This window comes from Malania oleifera, chromosome 2 (genome assembly GCF_029873635.1).
Source record: "Malania oleifera isolate guangnan ecotype guangnan chromosome 2, ASM2987363v1, whole genome shotgun sequence".
In the NCBI taxonomy this organism is placed as follows: Eukaryota; Viridiplantae; Streptophyta; class Magnoliopsida; order Santalales; family Ximeniaceae; genus Malania; species Malania oleifera.
Genome location: NC_080418.1, coordinates 133,906,209 through 133,923,717, shown reverse-complemented (window position 1 = coordinate 133,923,717; position 17,509 = coordinate 133,906,209). Strand labels below are relative to the sequence as shown.

At 33.6% G+C, this 17,509-nt stretch overlaps 1 protein-coding gene across 1 annotated transcript in view; it reads right to left on the bottom strand.

Annotated features, from left to right (window-relative positions):
- Positions 1–3,400: 3,400 nt before the first annotated feature.
- The window catches only part of LOC131149407 (protein DGS1, mitochondrial), a 93,982-nt gene continuing 79,873 nt past the window's right edge, over positions 3,401–17,509 (bottom strand). Inside the window, exons 9-14 of the mRNA XM_058099831.1 lie at positions 13,298–13,370; positions 13,193–13,221; positions 12,972–13,095; positions 11,133–11,243; positions 3,898–3,998; positions 3,401–3,800 (exon numbers count right to left, since the gene is read on the bottom strand). Of these exons, the coding sequence (XP_057955814.1) occupies positions 3,680–3,800; positions 3,898–3,998; positions 11,133–11,243; positions 12,972–13,095; positions 13,193–13,221; positions 13,298–13,370 (559 nt within the window). The 3' untranslated portion in view covers positions 3,401–3,679. The remainder of the gene's footprint in view (positions 3,801–3,897; positions 3,999–11,132; positions 11,244–12,971; positions 13,096–13,192; positions 13,222–13,297; positions 13,371–17,509) is intronic.

Genomic DNA, 17,509 nt, shown 5'->3' with positions numbered 1-17,509 from the left:
ATATATTTTCTTTCTTATTTTATAACTTAAATTAGAAACTTAAGATCCATATTGGTAATGATATTGTTTTATTACAAATAATTTTTTTGATAAATAATTTAATAATCATTTAAAATCATATTATTCTTATATGTTAATTTTGAAAATTTACGTTATTAATATTTAAGGGTGTATTCGAGTCAAGTTGAATCAATACAATAAAATATTCGAATTCAACTCAATTATAAAATATTAAGCTTGATATTCAATTCAAGCTTGATCGATTTCATAATTTTTAAACTTAAACTTGACCTGGATAGTTCATAAAACTCAAGTTTGACTCAATTAAGCTCAATTTGATTATAAATTAATGTTAAATAAATGTAAAAATATACATAATATATATATATATATATCATAATATATATTTATAAAATACATATTATGTGACATATATAATATAAAAATAATAAAATTAAAAAATTCGATTAGACTTGAAACTCGACTCGAGTATTATTACTGAATTCAAACTCGATTCGAACTTGAGTAGAATTGATTTTCGAGTCAAGTTAGGGGATGAGTTGATTCCGAGTAACTCGTGAGTAATCTTGATTCACTTACACCCCTATTAATATTAAAGTTAGTTTTTGATAAATAATTTAACAAAAGCACTCATAAACTTAATCATTTCAAACATTTTATTAAGCTTATAACTTTTTTATCAAACACTTAACATAATTTTTTCTTTTCAATGACTCATTTTTCATAGAAGAATCAAATAACTTTTGCAGCTATTTGAAAAGTTCATTTTCATGAACTCCTTTTAAGCCTTCGTTTGGGAACACTTAAAAAAAAGTGTTTTATCTTCACTTAAAATAAGTATTTTTTAACAAAAAGTGGTGTTTGAGTTGTGCTGCAACGAACACTTGTTGTAGAACTATTTAAGTGAATTTTGGGAAGTAATTTAAGTTAGTTTTTCGATCACTTATAAGAGGAATTTTATAAATATAAAAAAAATTTAGTAGCTATTTTATAATTAAAAAATTACATTAGAAGATAATCATATATGATTTTATTAGGTGTTATAATATATTAATTATTTAAACATTATTCAATTATGAATGAAGTAGAAGAACCATCTATTAATTTAAATTAATGTTAAAAATTAAAAATACTAATTTCATTAATAAAATTATTTTAACATAAATCAATATGATAATCATATGCTATAAATATAAATTAAGAACAGGATTATTGTCAATCAAAAAATAATATTGTATATTATTTTTACTTAATAAAAATATTTAAATAATAATTAAAAATAATGGTTAACATAATTATTAATTATTTTAAAAATTAATTAAAAATAAAATTTAGTATAATTATTAATTAAAATATTAATTTAAAATTAATCATATATTATTTTATTATGCATTATAAACTATTAGTTATTAATAAAATATAATTAAATTTTTGAATGAATAAAAAGAATCATCTATAAATTTAAATGAATATTAAATAAAATAACAAATTTAATATATTTATTAATATTATTTTCAACATAAATTAATGTGATATTCATATGTTATAAATATGTATTAATAACAAGAATATTGTTAATTAATTCATAATATCATATTATTTTATTTAATAGAAAATAATTAAATGTTAATTATAAAATTAATATAATTATCATTTAAAATTTTAATTATAAAAATAATAATATTTTTATTTAAAATATGTTTAAAAATACAAATTAGTTACTATAATTTAATTTTGGATTGAACAAAAACTAGCACTAAATAAATTAAAATTTCAAATTTTAATAATATTAGTTTTATCATAATTTAATATGATAGTAATATGTTATAAATATACATTAATAACAAGATTATTATTAATTAAATAATAATCTTATATTATTTTTAACAGAAAATATTTAAATTTTAATTATAAATAATTAAAATAATTATTAATGAAACTATTAATTTAAAAAAAATTAATAATTTTAATTTAAACTATTTTAAAAACAGTCATATACTGCCCTATAATAAAAATAAATATCTAAATATTATTTATTTTAAATATAACCAAACAACACTTACAACTTTCAGTTCTTTTTCAGTTTAATACTTACTATTAGCACTTATTAAATTCAACACTTTGTTTTTTTTTTTTCAAAGCACATCTGCAAAACGATCCCTTAACTATTCCATTTAAAAAGTGAAAGGAAAGTCAAACTAAATCTTGGTCTTCCATGCAATCTAATATTGAACTTCAAAAACTATTTATTTTTAGGACAAAAGAGACTCACCTTCTTGAGATTTGGTAAAAAGACAGGGACCTCTAAAGTTTTAAAAATATTATGAACCTCCTTTAAGATTTAAAAAATGTTACAAACTTTCCTTGAGGAAGACACAGACCTTCCCTAAAAAAATTATCTTTTCACAAAATACAAAGAAAGACTTTGTCTTTTTGACAAATTTCAAGAGAGATTTTTAAAAATTTTATATCTTAGGGAAGGTCATTGTCTTTTTTGCCAAACCTTTGGAGAATTTAGTACATTTAACCCTTATTTTTAATCACTTTGTGGACCCAATGCATTCACAGGCTCAATAGGAAGTTAAGCCCAAATAAGTGCTAGTCCAAACGGGAGTGTCTACATAATGGACGCATGCTTTGTGTTTGCCCACCAATGAACATGAGTAAAGAGATGCAAATTTAGAAAACAAACTACTAACAAAGCACAAGCCTGAACTTGTGAGATTTTCATGTTCCATGGTCAATTATAATTTGTAGCTACTGCAGATAGCATCTATTGGCTACGACAAAAAATTACATAAGAGATTACCCTCTTCACATATTTTTAAATGTTAAACATGTGACAAACTGATCGTACATTCATCAATATCAAAGAAAAATTCATTTTTAATAAAGTATAACTTAAAAAATAGACACACAAACATGTGGGGAGAAAATCCCTCATATAATTTCTTCTAATTATACAACAAAAAATAATTTACTTTCTATCTCATACCCTAATTTCCAAAGTTAAACGATTCTTTGGCCTCTGTCATTAATCTCATTATCATTAAATACATTAGCGTTACATTTGATTTGCGAGATAACTATTTTAGTAATAGAATAGAACGATAAAAATTGTACAAAAATTTTTCTAATTTTGAGAAATTACCCAGTTTATAAAAATTTTTAGATTTCTCATATCTTTGAATAAAGACCACATTTTTCTTTTATAAAATATCAAATTCTATATTACCATGACCACTCCATTCTCAAGAATAAACACTACATCAACCAAACATAACCTAAATTGCAGTTGTAATATGTAGGGCTATCTAAATCAATCTGAGTTCTCATCCGTTAGCAGCAATTGCTTTTGAATCAATACCATGGCACTCAGTTTTAACCTAGAAAAGGAACCTGAAAATTTAAAAGAATAAGTCCTTGCCAACATAAAGCCATCCATACAGGGAAAGCTTTTTCTGTATTCCTATGTTTCGCAATTTTTATGCATTGCACTTGCTATGGAGGCAAGCCCATTACAACAGTAGTTTCTGGTACAAAAATCGGTGGCTTTCCTCAAATCCTTGGATGGTTAAAAACAAAAAAATTATATGCAGAATTATTAAGGCCGCCTTCAAAAGTTCAAGTGAGAAAACAAAAGAAAAACGAGGGGAAGCTATTGGCGTCTTGATGATGGAAGCAAGCAGTCATACACGCGCTCCATTCGTGCTGTCACAATGAGCTTATGTGCCGATTGAAGGCCTGGCTTTCCCAAATCAATAATATCCTGCCTCAAACTGTTCAGTACAATCACTCATTAGTTTGGAGAGAGAGTAAATGTAATTTTAAGGTAAATTATATGTGAAATATCATGACTTGGAAGTTAGAACTAACCATAGCCATTCGCCAGTTGCTTTGGCATGCCTCTCCACAGCACTGTATAGGCGATCAAGACTATATAAAACTAAACCAAACATGCACTGAGCATCCTTTTCCTGAAAATGCAGATGATAAAGTATTGCTCTTTCTCCATTAGAAGGAATAAAAGACATTGAAAGCCCATCAAATGGCAGGCAGCTGACCAAATAACGAGTATAAGACTAGAAAATGCAAAATGAAAAAGTTGAAAACAGGAGGAACCACGGATTAGGGTTTGACATTCAACAATTAAGTTATTTTATGTTTCTAAAACTGAAATTGTAATACCTGAAACCTATTCAGCTCTCAATCATGCAACTAGCTGGAGTGATGGTTTTAAATCGTGGTAGCGGATAGAGTAACGTAATGGTAACGGGAAGCAGGAGTAGCAGGAGTAACGACCATGAATTTTTTTCAAACACGCACAACCTTGTGCATATTAGTTTAGTTGCATGTTTTAAACTTTTAACCTTAGAAAGAGTTTTAGTGTATTTTGGATCCTTTCGTTCAACTAAGTTGTTTGGTAAGGGCAAGAAATTTAAGTTTATTTTAAACCACCACTGATAGAAAAATTATGTGTATTTATAATTTCTCATTATTCTTATGCATGATAAATTCTTATGTGTGACAAATTAATTAATAAAACAAAATAAAATTATACACTTTATTAATCTATTAGACACATAAGATATATGATTATATGAATAATAGAAATATACAATAAGTAGAAAAAAAAAGAAGGTTGAAGTTGAAAAATATAGAACATAAATATCAAATTGCTAATTTTATCAAAATAAAATATTTTCTAAACAAATTAGTATTTTAAAATTGTTAATTAATGCATCTCTTGGAGTATTTAAAAAAATAGTAAATTTTGTATCATTATCATCCTCATTATAATCTTTTCTCCTTCTCACCACATAGTGTATTTGTTGAGAATTCCACTTGTGAGCTTGTCTCACATTGGAAAATTTGAGTGGATGATGGGTGCTTATATACATGGTTGGACCCAAGACCCAATAGGCTTAAACTTTTGGGTCAAGTTGGTGTTCATCCATGTGTATCAAACTTACCCAGAAGCTCCTCCAATCCTAACAAGTGGTATTAAAGCCGACGGTCCGTAACTCTAGGTCAGCGACATCGAAAAAAATTTGAGACATGAAACTAATTCTCCTGACATGCCAACAGTTGGAGGATCGAGTATGTGACTGAGGCCAATAAGGATCATCTAGGCTTGAAATGGATCCGAATAGGGTCAAAACGTGGGAGATAGGATTGGTTCGGAGGTACGTGGAATGCAATCCGAGGCATGTAAGACACCAGTGGTAAAACCCACTTGAGCAACTGTTGGGGAATTGGACTTACTCCCATAAGGGAGATGGTTTCCGTTCAAGGAGGAGCGATTGGAACTCACAAGTGAGGGAGAGATTGTTGAGAAATTCCACATGTGAGCTTGTCCCACATTGTAAAATTTGAGTGGATGATGAGTACTTATATACATGGTTGGGCCCAAGACCCAATAGGCTTAAACTTTTGGATCAAGTTGGTGTTCACCCATGTGTATCAAGCCCACCCATAGGCTCCTCCGGTCCTAACAGTATTGAGAATAGCATTTATGTAATGGTTGCGGTCAGTAACAACAGCTACGGCCATGATTTTCCTTCCCACCAATTTCAGAGTGTGTAACAATATCGGGAATCAAAAAACCAGTTACATAATGCCCGTTACATAACTGTTGCGGCTGTTATTTAAAACCATGGCTGGAGTTGGGCAGATGGGCATTTCACTTGTGCATTTACATAATCCTATCATACTTGTAATTTTGCATTAATATATATTTTTTTTGCTAAAAAAGGAAAAGATGCAATTAGAAGATAAGGTATGTGTATATAGAAGGATAAGAAATCCTCCTACAATAAAATAAAGGTGAAAGAATAAGAAGCACCATGATGACAAGGCCTGTCAATCCCACTGAACATCCGAAAAACAAGTTCCCTTAATACACCAGCTGCTGAAGCCCCAAGAGACATCAACTAATGTATCCTGTCCCAAAGCAAAGATACATTCAACACCTTTTCATTCCGTTCCAATGAAATCCCCTACAAAACAGAAAACACACATCTCCACAAAAAGCCAGCAACCTGTCTCCTCCCAAATCCTCTAAAAGAAATAGTCATAAAATCTTCCACCATATTTGGAGAAACCAATTTTCTCCAAAAATCCAAAGTACTTGCTCCACACACTAAAGGTAAATGAGCAGGGCAAAAAGTTGACACACAAAAAGAAAATATCTAGGGGCAGTGCCTTAGAGGGAACATTGCAAGAGATTGTTGGTGTCAATTCAATTAAGAATTACCAACCAAATGGGTCCTTTAATCTTCGCAGGAATTTTGGCCTTCCAAACACAACAGTGATTTGGAAAAGATATATTAGATCCAATCCAATGATCAAAGAAGCATTTACATGAAAAGCTGATGAATCCAAATCCCACACCCAAACAACGAATGGGATAACCTTCTAGGAGGAAATTTGTAAGAGTAAACTGTAATGAGGGAACTAAGGCAGTGGGGATACTTTAGGAAGTGGGGATAAGCATATTCACTAACCAGAAAAATATGAGTAATTAGTCCTTGATGAGGGTGAGGTTGCGACCAAGCAATCTTGCTTTCCTCCTCATCATAATTTTCGTCATAAATCTCTCCAATTCTTCTCCCCCTTTTTCCATGAGCACCACCCCAGAACACCCACTCCATTTTTTGTGAGCTTCCTCATGTTCTCTCCTCCCCTTCTTCTTTTCTTTTGGTTTACGCATCATCCCCCTTGATTTCTCCACTCAAATGCAACATGTGAACCAGCAGTTTCTACTCCCTCTAAGCTATCTAATCCAAAAACTTGACTGGCATGGGAGCCCCCCATGAGCCCACATGCTTAGTCACAAGCTGGAAACCCTCATTTTGCCTCTTGTATTTTTGGTTTATTTCTCAAATTTTCAATGGCAATTGAGGCACTCTCCTTATCAATCATCTCTGATCCCATTTTGAAGTCTGGGACAAATTTTCAGTTATTTTTTTCTTACTAATTTTCATTAATTATTGTTGATTATTTAAATTTTTTATTAAAATATAATTTGGGTATTTCCATTGGTTAGGAAGCTTAAGATAACAATAAAGCTGAGCTGGTTACTTCTAATTTTGGCAACCTTTTTATTGATTTGTTGGTGTTAGACACACAACAAAAATACCAAGTGCAAAAAGCTCTTACACTTGGGCCATATCAGCAGGTTTGGTGAAGAATGTACTCAACCTTACCCTTTGCCTTTGGCTAGGGTTCACGCCACTCATGCTGCTCACACCATTCACCCCCAACCTCCCCACAGTCCACAACATGCACAGAAGTGAAGGGGAGAAAGAGAAGGGAGGAGGGGGAGGTGGGCATGATTTGTGAGCTTGACATGAAGAAGACAAAATCATGTAATTTGGGACTTCATTCTTATGATACAAGAAAAAATGGATTCCAAAGAAAAATGATTTTCTCGGATAAAAAATACAGACCCACCTCAAGTATTCAATTTTCATTAATGGTAGCCAAATGGGCTTCTTGTAAGTCTTCGAGAGGCTTAAGACAAGGAGATCCTCTATCTCAAGGCTTTGAAGCTGGGCCTTCTGAAAGGCTTCGAAGTTGTAAGAGAGGCCGTGCCACATTTGTTGCTTGTTGATGATACTATGATTTTTTGTGGGGCAAAGGCAAATCGAATCATTAATTTGAGGTGCACACTCTTATACTTTGAGGCCATGTTGGGTCCAAAGGTGAATTAAGCATGGGTAAGCCGATTTCAGTTGAGATTGTTAAAGCTTGATATACATTGTTGGCCCACAACCTAATAGCTTAAGCTTTTAGGCAAAGTGGTAATCTAACAAAGATTAAGGTGGATGGCGGTCACTTGGTGGACATTTTAGAATGTAAGATGGGGATCTTCCTTTTTATTTATTTGCAGGTGCCACTCTGAGCTACATTTGTGGAGAAATCCATATGGATTCCCATTCTTGAGAAATTTAAGCAGTGGGTTGTAAGCGCATATTTTTGGCCAAGGGAGGAGGGTTTACCCTCATTTCGAGCACCTTATCAAACCTACTGGCCCACTCAACATCTCTTTTTTCCCATTTCTAATTCATGCTGACTAGCTAAGATTTCTTTAGGGTTCCGTGGAAAGAAGGCTTAAAATAACATTTAGTAAATTGGAAAATTGTTAAACAAACCTTTCTTCGAGGAAGGATTTGGGTTAAACATCTCTCCTTCAATGAGGCCTAGTTGGGAAATTGAATTGGTGTTTCATGGAGGGAAAAAAGAGCACTTATGGAGGAAAATCATCGAAATCAGGGGGGCTGACAGGAAAGAGTAGATCACCGGGGAGAGTAGAGAACTGTATGGGATGGGGTTTGGAAGTTGGTGAGGGAATGGGAAGAGGTGTCCTTTCAAACAGATTTTATTGTTGGCAAGGTGGAAAAAATAACTTCTGAAAAGATTCGTGATGTGAATGTCAACCATTAAAATATGTCTTCCTGGATGTCTTCTTGATGGTATTGGATAGAGAAGCTTTATTACCTTATTATTATTACTTGATATACCTTGAATAGTGAAACTTTCTAGAATGTCAGGTTTGAAAGAATTGACACTAGAATGGGAGCTGGAGCTCTTATCAGTTTTTTTTTTTTTGGGTTTCTTGCATGGTTATGAGTTCAGAGAACAAGGAGGTGGCAAAATAAAGTGATACTGGATGCTGGAGGCAGGCACACTCTTAAATCTTACTAACAGAAGATTTTTGTGGACAGAGGAGACAGCTGTACTTTCCCTAGGATAACATGGAAAACTATTAGCCCAAGCAAGATGGTTTTCCTGGCTTAGGAAGTACCGGGAGAGTTCTAATTTCAAATGATTTTGATAAAAGGGATTGGATTTTGTCAAACAGATGCTACAGGTGCATAGAGAAGCTAGACACTATTCACTTCTCAACTGCAGGTGGACGAGGGAGCTATGGAAGATGGCTTTGAGCATGATGAAGCAGAAATGACAGCTCAGTATTCAGGAGCTTCAGGCCTGGTCAGGTCTTAAAGCAAACAAGGAGAAGAAGAGAGCCATCAATCTGATTCCTCTCTCCATATTTTTGAATGTTTGGATGGAAAGAAATAGGAGAATCTTCAGTTAACATGCAGGAATTACACAGATGGAGATAAACAGTTTACATAATTAGTGCAGCACGGACAGAAATGTGTTTGTATAAGACCACTGATTTTGGGCTTCTTGTGTTGTAAATGATTCATTGTAAATGATTGGCACTTGGCATTTCTCAGAGCCCTCTCAATTTAACAATTGCTAACTCATTAAAAAAAGCAATAACAAAAAATTAATTTTGTGCATGCCTGCATGGATTGGTACCCCTTTTGGTGCACTGTAATGATACTTTTACCCGTGCAATGATAGAAAAAAGGATGGAATATGGGTGATCATACAGATAAATATTTGGGTCATGAGTTTAGATAAATTGGGAAGAAAGAGCTAATAAAAAAATCTATAGCATGGGCGCTTCTTTGTTATTTTGTAGTTTCATACTTTTTGTACTCTTTTCCTCATAGAAGGATTTCTTATTCTCCATTTTGTTCATTCTTTCTTCCTTAATGAAATACTTCTATTAAAAAAAATCTATAGCAAAGAATCTACTGTTCAGTCCTTTAAATACCATAAGAATGCTGGGTTAAAGGAAGCACGTGCATCTTATACTCATTCTTATAAGCATATAGGGTTGGCAATGTTATTGCTTTGAAATTTGAATAAATAGGGGAAGGAAGGATGCAAAATAAAGACAAGGCTTCAATGGAGGGTTAGCTTCTTCCACTTGGTGCTTTAGACGAGCTTCCACATTATTCCTTGACATGATAATGTCTATATATGTGTGTTGCAGCATTGATGTTGATGTCTAGTGGACATGAAAGCCTCTGGTTGTTGCAGTCATGTAAGCACTGTATCTGTGCAGTGGAAAGGCTTTGGACTGGAGCAGTGGATAGGAGACAGAGTCACACTAGAAATATGTTGTGTGCACACACATAATATTGTGATGTTTTGGCTTGAGTATTGAATTCAGTATTGAAACATGATCTGCTGCATTTGGTAATATGGATGTTTATGATACATTGCAATAGTTAGACTCGCTCAGCGATTTTTTTTTTTACAAAAAAAAAAAAGGCAGCCCAGTGCACAAAGCTCCCATGTATGTGGGGTCTGGGGAAGGGGTGGACCACAACGGGTCTATAGTACACAGCCTTACCTTGCATTTTTGCAAGAGGCTGTTTCTATGCCTCGAAGCCGTGACCTTTAGGTAACATGGCGACTCACTCAGCAATTGAGCTTTGATATTTATTTTCCACTTCAGATAGCCAGGCAATGTTCATAATCAGCAGTTATTATAGAGGATCTCCACCATTGAAGAGTTGATATAACTAGTAGGCCATGGTCATAGGGTACTAGAATTTCTGATGTTTTGTAATAATGAACAATATTTTGTGGATATGCTAGATGCAGATTTTAGTACCTTATCTGGTTTATTGGGATTAGAGATTTGTTGCATGATGATTGTGTTGTGTACTTGTGTGCAAGATTTTAAAGTCTACTGCCCAACTGCGACAATGACACATTGGGCTTGCCTGGGCTGGGTCATTACAAATACAGAATGAATGGAAGAAAAATGGGATCAGTGTACATGTGCCTGTATGGATGACAAATGACACTAATGTTGTATTCAATGTTAAAAGAATATTGTAGTGCCTGTTTATGCAAGATACATGTGCATGCAGGCATGAAGCACATGGGCATTTGATATGTTCAAGTTTCAAAGTATATGGTGGATAAGTTGGCGATGTTAAAAACCTAAATGAACAAAGCAGACTCCAATAGGAAAAGATGGTACAGGACATGAATGGCCCAAAATGAGTAGTACAGTAGTACTAGTCATTTAATCAAGTTTTAAAGATGAGAAGTTTGAAAAATAAAAACACTATGTTCCCAGATGCATTTGATAGTAAATGCTCTGACATGTCAGCCTCAAATGTACATGATTGTTTCGCAGCAGTATTTGCTCATATGAACCGTCACTTCAGTTTAGTAGGATAAAGAAAAAATCTGAAAAAGAACAATGATGACACTGAATTTGAATTTTTTACCAGTCCCTGATCAACACAAGCTTGGTACTGCATAATCCTTCTCTCAACCTCCACAATAAGCAGCCTCCTTTGGAGCCGAGCAATCCTTCCTCTACCCTCTGCTCTGGTATCCTGCTTTAGAATAACTAAAAATAAGATAGGGAGTGGGTAAATATAAGAAACATGCGTGGCTTAAAAATATATAAAGCAAGAACACAGCAGTCGTCATAATAAAATGTGCAGAGGTTTTTAAGTAATCTTAGTGCTTTGTGCAAGCTACATTCTCACTCCTTTCAAAATTGTCAAACATTCGAATTCAGTGGAGATCTACAAGTTGTGCTGAGAATCTCTAAATTCAGTGCTGTAATATCCACACTCAGCCCCATAAAAAGAAAATGAAACAGGATTTTTGAAGCCTAAAAGCCAGAATGCAGTGGTATACAAAGAAACATTCACATCTGGAGAGAGTAACATTAACAAAAACTGCTTTTAACTTTCTGTTGTTGCTCATTATTGAATATTTCACACCATGTCCAAATTGGTCAAATTTAAGCAGAGTAAAATAGTAGACAAACTTAGATCCAATATTGTACCCATCTTCATCTTTATTAGGGATAATACATGATTTGGAGCCTGACTTATCATGTTATTGTCAACTCAATAGATGAAAAATTATTCACAAATTATTTGCAACAATTTCATTATTCCAGTAACCCTATTATTACAAAAGCATGCTGCCTTTACTGTGAGAGGCAACCTCCTCTCTCTTTCCCCCACCTACCTTTTGTTCCATCCCTTCTTTCTCTTTTGCGTCCAAAGTGTTTCCTAGTATATGGCTTTATAAATGTGTCTAGGCATGGTGCCCACTAAATTAAATATTATCCATAAAATTTATCATTCTAAAAAATACCATTAAGATAAAATCATGCTGCTTTTATTGTGGCAAGAAACTTCCATCCCTTCGCCATCCCCTTTTCCTTCTCTTCTCTCTCTTCAGTCCAAAGTTCAATTTTCAATTTTTTAAAAAGTTTTTTTATTTTTACTTATTTACTTTTTACAACAGCCCTCAAAGGGACAACCTAATTGCAATGTATCCCTATTTTCTTACCAGTTCAACAAATTTCCATTTTAGCAATTTGCACCAATATTGTTTAAAATATTATTTTTTCAATTATTTCTAGGCAAGTAAACAGTTTGAAAACATTAATTGAGTTTAGGAAAGACTTTAGCTTAAAACAGAATACATCCTTTAGCAGAAAGACCTTAGACATTTGATTATGCTCCTGCTCTAGAACCTCAAATCCTCAATGCAGCCATTTTCACTTGAGAATCTTAATAAAATCTTGCACTCTGCAAGATAGAACCCTTCTTCCATCATGACAAAGCCTTAATTCCACCATTACAAAATCTTGAAGTAGCTCGAAACAAACTGAAATACTAATTTCCATTCATAAACTAATATATTATGATGAAAAGGAAATAAAATTCCAAAATTACCATAAAATTCTAGAAAGTTACTGAAAATGATATTTCTTAAAATTTTTTTATCAAAATCTGAAAAAAAAGAAAGAAAAGAATTAAAACTTGTTATTCTTTAAAGTAGGATTTTCTAGTCCGTCTGTTTAAAATATGCTTCCGGTAAGCACCCTGCCTACTGATCCTGCCCGAATGTCCAATTTGTGCATATTACACAATTCACATGACTCCAAATTTCCCAATGAACTGTGAACCTTCCAAACAATATTGCTGGCAACTGAATGGCAGATTAGCTAGACACACGTGCACACGCACACATGCACACAAGAGAGCATACGTAATTATACCAAATAAAATATCAGAAGGGCTCCATGGTTCTCCCACCTGTTTAAACCAGGCACGTACTAACATAAGCAAGATAAGAGAGAGAAAGAAAGCCGGCAATGCAGCCAGAATGGCAAAGTTGATTTCATTGGCTTTTAGAATTTGGTCCAGTTCAAGCATAGCCCTGTAAAAAGATATGGACATCAGGAACTACAACAATGAGATAAATTTTCATCTTAAACAGATCTGAGTACCAAGGATAAACAATTCATTTGACTCACGTCTCAATATCAAGTTTTAGCTTCTGAATCTGTAATGGCACAAAGACATGTGTCAGATAACCAGAACCAGCATAGCAAATCAACTATAGAATGAATGCACACTACCTGAATGAGCAAAGCACGAACTAGCTCCCCTCCTACAAGATTCTGAATTGGATGCATAACTTCCTTTTCATACCTGTGTTGGAGGGAAAGTGAACTCACATATTCAGTTCTCAGATAAGATTACAAAGGTTACAAGCTAAAGTGCAATGTGGTGATGGATACACATGATATCAGGAGCCTCATTCCTTATTGGCAGTCATAAGGAGGCATCAGTGTGTCTATCTTTTTCAATGAAGTTATTTGATTGGACAAAATACCCTTGCTTTTATCTTAAATGCCATGAGAATCCCTTGTTTTAAAGGTGGGCCTAATTTATATCCTATGTACAAAACATTTAATTGAACCATATGTCTGTCTTATAAATGTAATTATCTTCAAAATTTATCTAATCTAAACACTGTTGAGCTAATGAAGGAAACTTAGTCCTAGGGGTCAAGGTTAATTTGATTCCATCACAATTTTTTTTTTTCGTGTGTAACAATATCGTCCTCAGAAAGTCTAATTCACACACGAAGGGTTAAAATTTAGTGCTATCCATATCAAAATCAATGATTTAAGTTTCGCCTGATATATGTCCAGCCCATAAAATAAGAAATATATATTTCAATCTTTATCAAACTCTTATTATTCTATCCTATGTAAACTTTTTGCTCATGTGATTTCTTATAACTAAAAAATTCTGTCAGCATATTTTTATTTTATTTTTTTGTACTTTAATGTATTCTTTGGTTTTTTGTCTACTTCAATTAAATTCAAAATTTGAATTATTTGCCATTTAATTTTTTTATTCATCAAAATTTTCAAGTACAATGCATGTGCATGTTGACCATCAATTTATCGAAACTCTTGGGTCAATCCTCAAAACATAGAACCGCAGTTCTTTAGAGCCTATAAAGATGATGAGATACTCTGGGAGTTTTAAGAATGAACAGAAATAAGGTACAACAAATTGTTCCAGATGAACTTACAATGGCCCATGGTTCATTGGCTATTCCCCCATCCATATTTTTGTCTCACTGGAATTCGAAGACAGAGAATTAGAAAATACAAATTGAAAAACTGCCCATATAATATTCCCTTGGTTTATTTGACTTCCTTGGGGCTGAGTTATATTGCCAGCTCTGTTGGTAATCCTCTCTTTCATGATTCATACACTAAGAAGATGAAATTTTTTTCTTATGCTAGAATCTGTATAGAAGTGGATTTTTTTCAATGACCCTCTCCCTGAATCTTGGAAGTAAATAGTCCATCTGGTGAATTTATAAAAATTGTAATTATGTGTGGAAGCCAGATAAGTGTCTAAATTGCATGACCTTTGGGCACATGACAAAGAATTGTGGAATTAAGGCCCAATGGGTTAAAAAAAGGGAAGGTTATTAATGAATCTGAAAAGATTGAGCATAATGTTTCAATTCCTGTGATGGATAAGAGGAATGATGCAGAAATTAGTAGGGGAATTGAACCTTACCTGAAGGAAAAGGAAAAGAAAAGGTTATATCTATAATAGTTTTAGTAGAATCAGAATTAGAAGGATGGAATTCTTGAAAATCTCCAGTTCAAGTGGAATTTTCTTATCAGATTGGTGAAATAGTATTTCAGCTAACTGTTTGAGAAAGTACAAATGCATTTTCTGCTCTCAGTGAATTTGAGAATGTAGTTGATGATCAAACAGGAAAGAGAGATCAAACTAATGAAAAGAAGAAGAGTTCAGAGAATATTCAGCAGAATTCAGAAGAAGGAAAGGGCTCAGCGCAAAAAGATATTAGCAGAAATGGAGCAAAAAAGAAGAAGAAATGTAGGTCTTTGAAAAATCAGGCCAATAATAAATACCAAATGCCTTTTTGATAATGAGGACAGCAGCTTGGAATGTTAAGAGTTCTAAATGACCTAGTTAAACAAAAGGAGATTAGAAAGTTTATAGCTTCCATTAATTTTCATCTTATGGGTCTTTTTGAAAATAAGATCAAGATTGAAAACTTCAACAAAGTTTCAAAAGCAATAAACAATGAGTGGGGTTTTATCCACTACAGTAGTCAAGAAGACAGAACTGGGAGAATTTGGGTTTGCTATAACCCTTTGGATATCAATATAGTAAATGTGGTCAAGAATTTGCAGCATATTACTATCAGCATAAAGCAGAATGCAGAAATCAAATGGATTACTTTCATATACAACTTGAACAACTCATCTGAAAGGACATCTCCCTGGTATGATCTTACCTATCTGTCTAGATGTCTGAAAGAGAGCCCATGGATTATTTTGGGAGATTTCAATATTGTAAAGAAAGCTTCAGAAAGTACAAATGGGATAACAGCAGGAAATTCTTCCAGAGCAGAAGATTTTAGAGAATTCTCCTCGCCCTAGGGCTTGAAGATGTTCAATTCTAAAAACATAATGAAATTTCTGTATTTCTTAAATAATTTTGTATAGACCAATTTACAATATTTATAATACAATCAGAAGATCTAAATATGAAAATAATCTCCTAAACAAATCTCTCTCAATAATACACAATATATACTTCCCTAAATTACTCCAAGATATTCGAAGATACTTGAGATTTCTACACTCCCCCTCAAGTTGGATCATAGATATTGATCATATCCAACTTGCAAATGAAATCATCAAAGCTCTAGCGGGCTAGCCCTTTAGTAAAGATGTCTGCAGTTTGCCTTGGTAGGTACATCAGTCAGACAGATGGTTCCTTCTTTAACCTTCTCTTTGATAAAATGTCGGTCCACTTCTACATGCTTAGTCTTGTCATGTTGAATTGGATTGAAAGAGATATTGATGACTGCTTTGTTGTCACAATAGAGTTTGATAGGGAATTTCACCAATATTTGCAATTCTTCCAAGAGTTTTTGTACCCACAGTCCTTCACATATCCCTTGTGCAACCGCCCTGAATTCAGCTTCAGCACTGATTCGAGCCACTACATTCTGTTTTTTGCTCCTCCAAGTTACCAAATTTCCCCATACAAAGGTGCAATATCCGGTGGTAAACCTTCTCTCTTCCGCTGATCATGCCCAATCCGCATTTGTGAAAATTTCTACTTCCTTGCTTTCACATTTCTTGAAGAAGAGTCATTTGCCTGGAAAACCCTTGAGGTACCTGAGGATCTTATACACAACATCTAGGTGAGTCTTTTTCAGTGAATGCATGTGTTGACTTACCACACTTACCATAAATGCAATGTCGAGTCTAGTATGCGATAGGTAAATTAGTTTACCAACCAATCTCTGATACCTCTCCTTTTCAACTGGTATTCCACAGTCTTCGACCCTCTTTACTGCTTCAATTAGCATTTCACTAGGTTTGCATCCAAGCATGCCAGTTTCGGTTAGGAGATCAAGGATATACTTTCGCTGAGAGACACTGATACCCTTTTTTGATCTAGCAACTTCCATTCCCAAAGTATTGCATTTGTCCCATATTTTTAACTTCAAACTCAGTAGCTAGGACTTTCTTTTATCTTTCCATCTCCATTGTATCATCTCTAGTTAGGATTATATTATCAACATACACTATCAGAATTGTTTTCTTACCACTTTCAAACTGTTAGAAGAACATAGTGTGATCTGATTGCCCTTGTCGATATCCTTGATTCTTTATCACTTTCGCAAATGTGTCGAATTATGCTCTGGGAGATTGCTCGAGTCCATACAAGAACTTCTTGAGTTTACATACTCTGTTTTCTTCACCTTTTTTACTGAAACCTGGTGGTATCATCATGTAGATTTCTTCTTTTAACTCGCCATTTAAAAATGCCTTCTTAATGTCGAGTTGCAATAGTGGCCAATCTAAGTTAGCTGCCAAGGACAGGAGGACCCGAACTATATTCAATTTTGCCACTAGTGCAAATGTCTCTATGTAGTTAATGTCATAGGTCTGTGTAAACCCTTTTGCAACGAGTTTGGCTTTATATCGTTCAACTGTCCCATTGACTCTATATTTCACTGTGAAGACCCATTTACAACCAACTGGCTTCTTCCCTCCTGGAAAATTCATAACGTCCCAAGTTCCATTCTTATCCAAAGCCTACATTTCCTCCATGACAGCTTCCCTCCATTTAGGAATCTCCAAGGCTTCCTGGATATTCTTTGAAATTTTTATCCTATCAAGGTTAGAAGTAAAAGCACGATATTCTGTAGATAGACTTTTATAAGACATGTATTTTGACTAGGGATATTGAGTACATGACCCGGTTTGTTT